Source organism: Chinchilla lanigera, unplaced genomic scaffold (genome assembly GCF_000276665.1).
Source record: "Chinchilla lanigera isolate Chin_1 unplaced genomic scaffold, ChiLan1.0 scaffold00054, whole genome shotgun sequence".
Classification (NCBI taxonomy): Eukaryota; Metazoa; Chordata; class Mammalia; order Rodentia; family Chinchillidae; genus Chinchilla; species Chinchilla lanigera.
In genome coordinates, this window is record NW_004955455.1 from 8,690,555 (window position 1) to 8,696,435 (window position 5,881).

At 50.5% G+C, this 5,881-nt stretch overlaps 1 protein-coding gene across 2 annotated transcripts in view; it reads right to left on the reverse strand.

The window, feature by feature from the left end:
* The window catches only part of Tchp (trichoplein, keratin filament binding), a 15,939-nt gene that overhangs the window by 9,497 nt on the left and 561 nt on the right, over positions 1–5,881 (reverse strand). For both annotated transcript variants that reach the window (XM_005396443.2, XM_013520481.1), the window contains 4 exons: positions 4,090–4,283; positions 2,820–3,030; positions 2,185–2,241; positions 295–363 (listed from right to left, as the gene is read on the reverse strand). In XM_005396443.2, the coding sequence (XP_005396500.1) occupies positions 295–363; positions 2,185–2,241; positions 2,820–3,030; positions 4,090–4,283 (531 nt within the window). The remainder of the gene's footprint in view (positions 1–294; positions 364–2,184; positions 2,242–2,819; positions 3,031–4,089; positions 4,284–5,881) is intronic.

Below are 5,881 nucleotides of genomic sequence, written 5' to 3' on the forward strand. Positions count from 1 at the left end.
TTTGAGACAAGGTCTCGCTATGCAGTTCAGGCTGGCCTTGAGCTCACTTTGTAGCCCAGGCTGGTCTTGAACTCACAACGATCCTCCTGCCTCAGCCTCCTGAGTGCTGGGATTACAGGCGTGCGACAACACGCACAGCTCCCAAACATTCACTTTTAACACATGGCAAGTTAGCTGAGGAAGAGCCCACTCCTCAACCGGATCAGAAACACTGAAGACAGGAAACAAACTCAAAGAAACAGGGCAGTCTCACACCTCCACGTGTGGGACTACTTCCAGGGTCACGTATCACACCTGCTTTTTTTCTTCTTTCTGTGTTTCCCAAGAGTTTACCACGTGTTTCCGGTGAAGGTCCGTCTCAATCTGAGGATGAGAAAGGGAAGACTATTATCTCCTCCTGGGTTCCTCTGAGACACACTCACTTGCGGGGGACAGTGCCCTGCCCTCTGTGCCACCCACGTCTGTGATCTCCCTTTCTGAGGACTGAGTGACCCAGGTGTCCAATAAGAGCGCAGGGTGACCCTGACACACATAACCTGACCACAAGTCCACCACACAGCAAAGGACTGGACCCTCACAGGCTGGAACAAAGTAACAGAAACTCTTGTTCCAGTGGCCCTGGGATCAGCAGGGAGTGTGTCAGTAGACACTGAAATGGAAATGCAATTTCAAAAGGCCACCTCTGGTTGGTCTAACACGCCAGGACTCTGGGAGACAGCTCGGTGCAGGACAGCTCAGCCCTGAGCTCAGCTCCTCCACACTCCCCCTGCAAAGCGGCAGCTGGGCCTGCATGCACTCCCTGTGCCAGATGTCGCAACCAGCCTGGCGTTACTACACCATAACTACTGGTGAGAGGTATAACTTTCTCAAGTACCTCTGGGATTAGAGAATGAATTGGAACTGTCAATCCAAAGCTTTTCTTTTGAAAATGTTATAAATTTAAAATTTCTTGCCTACAGCCAGGCGTGGTGGCGCACGCCTGTAATCCTAACACTTGGGAGGCTGAGGCAGGAGGATCGCTGTGATTCGACCAGCCTGGGCTACAAGGTGAGCTCAAGGCCAGCCTGAACTGCACAGTGAGACCCTGTCTCAGAAAGACAAAAATAAATAAATAAAAGGTTCGCCATCCCTGACCTAGCTGCTTCATTACTCAGCAACCAGCAGTTTCTACATCTAACTAGAGATGAAGTTATAGTACCGAACTTGTACAAAAACTGTTAAGCTGAAACGGATGATATCAGTAGGGATTAACTACCTCCAGCCTATCTCTGCTGAATGATGCCACCAAGGCAAGACACCTCTCTTCCTGCCCCTGCAGATCTGTCTTCCTGTCCTCGGCTACCCCAGTTCAGGCCTTCTCCATCCCCCAGCTGGGCTGCTACAGCACCTTCTCCAACATCTCGACAGTCTTTAGCTCTTTTATATTTCTTTTTGACAGGGTCTTACTATGTAGCTCAGGTTGGCCTTGAACTCACTATGTAGTCCCGGATGGCCTGGAACTCATGGCGATCCTCCTGCCTCAGCCTCCCCAGTGGTGACATTACAGGTGTGCACCACCATGCCCGGCTACCGTGCCCTAGCTCGTGGAGCTCCCCTTCCCGGTGTGATGCCCTCACACAGGCACCTGTCACTCCCTACCTCTGTCCTCGTGACTCAGGCATGACTCTTGCAGTCACCTCTGTCTAGAAGGTCCTTTCCTCACCTCTATGCTGTTAGGTTCATTCTTTCAAATTCCTCCCGGACCTGAGCTGGGGACACCATCCCATTACCACCTGCTAGTACCCTGCAGTCTTCACTGGAATAGTTGCCCTCTGGCTCCCTGCCTGGACGGTGAGCTCCTTAAGAACCAGGACTACGCTTCATGCACAGGTGTAAAGTTAGCATCTGTTAAGTAGCTGAATGAACCGCTCAGCCTCGTCTGCACCAGGTCTTCTGCCTGCTGCTCTTTTCAGGCGGCTGGAAGCTCCCTCATGTTTCAACCCAGCACAAGATGCATGTTTTTTTTTAAAAAAAAAAAAAAACCCAAACGGGCTGGGGTGGGTATAGCTCAGTGGCACAGTGCCTGCCTGGCAAGCTCGAGGTCCTGAGTTCAATTCCTGGTGCCAAAACAAACAAATGAACCCAAAACCTGGAAACAGGATTTCATCTACACAGGAAAATCAGTGGAAGAGTCTTGATTTTCACCTCTCGAAGCTTTGGGTTGTTCTGTTTCCAGTGCTGGTACAGAAGCCGTTCAGCAATCTACCAAGAAAACAAAAAGGAAAGCCTATCGTTGCGTTTCAAATTCATCCACAGTCTGAGTGACCCACAGCGGAAGTGAGCTCAGGCCAAGAGCCCCTCTGCTAGCATGCCGCCCCTGCACCGCTCGGCCAACCTGCCTACCTCGCACCCACAGCTCTACAAGCCAGGAAGGCATCTAAGGCCGGACGATGCTGACCAATGACTCTTGCAATTGTGCCGAAAGGAACCAAAACCTGATGCTACAGGTGGGTCCTTTCTGGGACGGGGTCCCCAAATACACAGCAAGCTAAAAAGCACCAGCCGGGCTCACTGTTCCACACGACCACTTTGGAAGAGAAAATAACCCTGTGCCAGACCTCTGTGGGACCACAGAACCGGAACAGAAAAAAGGAATCGGCTGTGATGCTTTAGGGAAGACAGCTGACTCCGACAAGTGACACTCCCGACACAGGACGTGTAAGCTTCTCCGCTGGCTCCAGAGTGAGCTGGTGTCTCGTCAGACCGGAGTGCCCAGGAAATGGCCCCTACAGGTTGGCGCTGCTTCTGCTCCCCAGTCTCCTTACACCTCTGACAGTTACCAGTTTCCTCTGTTCCTCTCGGGCCGATTTCAGATTCCCATGCCGCTCCCGGATTCTTCTCTCCCTCAAGCTCATGCTCAGCCTCAGCTCCTCCAGCTCCCTGAGCAGCAGGTCCTGCTCCTCCAGCATGAGCCGCCTGAGTCTCTCGCGCCGGGCCTCCAGACTCTTCCTCTTCTCCTCCTTCATCTTCTCCCGCTGGTACGCATGCATGCTGGGGAGAAGGAGCCCAGGACCCGTCACCCACGCCATCGCCACAGGCGGTGTGACTGACCCTCCCTGGCTGTATGGGTAAGAGACGGGGGCGATCCTACCAGTGACACAGGAAGGTGCCTCCCCACCCCTGCCAAAGTGAAGACAGCAGGTCTCAGAACAGTACACATAGTAGAAAATCTTATTTTCGCAAAGAGAATACGTAAGAGTAAGCTTATACATGCATGTAGTAACTAATTTTTTGAGCAATTACTATGTGCCATGTACCATATATGGTAGTTTTTATGTTACTACTTACTTAACCTCTGAAGTTAAGCTTCACATCACTGATGAGGAAACTGAGGCTCCTTCATGAAGAAGGTGATAGAACCAATAGCCAGGATTTCTGTCTAAGTCTGGCTCCAAAGCTTATGCTTCTCACCTCCATGTTTTTACATGTATTGTTATAAAAAGTCTTGTGTATAGTTAAACATAAACACAAGTACGGAAGAAAATTCTGGAAGGATAAGTGCCAGACTATGGTTTTCTTTGGAGATGTGCGGTAACAAGGCTACCACACTCCATCACATCAACTTCTGTACCATTGCACACATCCGAGTGTGCATGTATGTACGTGTATGATGTGTTACTGGAGATTGAATCAAGGAGCTTCACATCCCCAGCCCCTTTTAAATTTATTTATTTTGAGACAGGGCCTGGTTAAGTCACTAAATTGCCCAGGTTAGCCTCAAGCTTGTGATCCTCCTGCTTCAACCTCTCAGAGTGCTGGAATTACAGGTGTGTGCCCCCATGCCTGGGTTCATCTTATATTTTTCGATGTGAATGCATTACTTCACGAATGTTCTTTTTTTCCAGTTTCCAGCAGGGAAAACATGACCCAGGAATGACCCTATGTGCATGACGCTGACAGGCTTGGGTTTTGCGCAGGTGTCCCATGCTATCTGGTGAACCCCTTGAGACAACATACTGTCCAGCCATACTCACTGGACCCTCATAACCACACCCCCTGATCATTAGGCGGCCTCCCCCTCCACCCACTTGGCCGGCATGGCACAATTACCTCCGCTGGTAGGAGTTCTTGGAGCTCCACTCTGCCTGCTTGGAGCTGCAGATGTCAGACATCCGAAAGTAATGGCTGTTCTGCTCCCACTGCTGCCGAAGCCGGGCCTCCTGCTCTCGCTGTCGCTGCCGTGCTGCCTGCTGATCCAGGAGCCTCCGGCTGCACCAGTAGGAGGGCAGCGTGGGGAGTGCCATCTGCGGGAAGTAGCGACAGCTGACCGTTGGGAAATGAACGACTGCAAACCCAGGAACCCGCACTAGGTGGCCTCATCTCTTTAAGGATGGTCCTTGCCCATTAGCTGCACAATGGAACCAGCTGGTGGAGCTCTAATACTCACAACTGGGCTCCACTCCAAACCAACTGAATCATAAAAACCTTAGACTGGGGTAGAGGCATCAACATTTTTAAATAACTTTCCATCAAGGTGGCAAATCAGCAGTTTAAATAAACCAAGACTGCCCAGCAGTGGGCCAGGCATTATCAGGGATGCTACAGAGATAGGGATTGGCGTAGCAATGCAAGGCTATACATGTTGGGGACTTTTATGCTCTGCATTAAAGAAGAGAGACATTAGTATGTGCCAAAGAATTAACATCGATCACTTTCCTCATTCTTAAAATCACCCTATTATTTGGCAGGTGAGGAAATTCAAGTTCAAAGAAGTGAAAAGATTTGTCCAGGATCACAAAGCCAGGAAGCAGAGGAATCGCTTCTCGGCCTTTTGGCTAAGATCAAGTGCAGGAAGCAGAGGAAACAAAAAACCTGGGAACTTAGATTAGTCTATGATAGAAGCCCCACTGTATACGGCAAAGAGCTGCCTGTCCAGACCAGAATGCCCTGCCTCTGGAAGCCCCCAGGCAAAGGCCCGGCCTGGCTGTCACACCTGAAAGTGTTCTGGTCTACCTTGGGGGCAAATGAGGAAACAGTAGAGAAAGGCATCAGCTTGCCTGGGGATACTCCCGGACCCCTGAGAACTGAGGCAGTCTGAACTTCAGACACCACTTCCCCAACCTCATGTGCAGAGCATACCCAGCGCTTGTATTATAGACGGCTAAGTTAGGTAGAAATATTATAGGCAGTCAGACAGGGCTAGGCCCTAGAGGAGGTCAGTGGCTGGAGGCACATCGGTTGGAGACCAGGCCTCAAGATAAAGACAGAATGACCGGGCCGGCACGCCTCCCCAAAGGATAAGCAATACGCTATAAACGGTATCACTTGATCCAGTAAAGTCTAGACAAACATCAGTCACCCAGGTGGGTGACCAGGACCTCCTGACTCATCTCTCTCCAAAGAGGTTCTTGTTCTTTCCATGTGCACTTGCTTCGTGACTTGCTTCCCCATTACACCAATATTACCAAAGCGGCTACACTTGTCTCTTACCAGTCGATCATAATTTTGTTCCATGTTGTACTCACCCCATGATTTTGCTCTGTACAACTTCCTCTGAGAAGTGGGCTCACTGGCAACCCACTCGGGCCCCCTCTTGACTCTCAGGAGAGGTCTCTCCCAACAAAGTTTTCCTACCCTTAACCTTCGTTGTTCCTTAGCATTAATTCTTTGATTTTTGGGAACACAAACTGATTTTGGGGAGTTATAGTGTTTCCCTTTTGTCATCTGGAGGTCCTGTATCACTTGGATCGGAGTCTGGGGAAGGCGTGATTGGGCCGTGTTACCTTCAGGAATCTCAAGCTTAGAGTACTCAAGGTGCTGGGCCCGAACGTCTGATCTGTGTTTTAAGACTGTAGCGGGGGGGGGGGGAGGGATGGGGATTTAGCTCAGCGGCAAAAGCGCC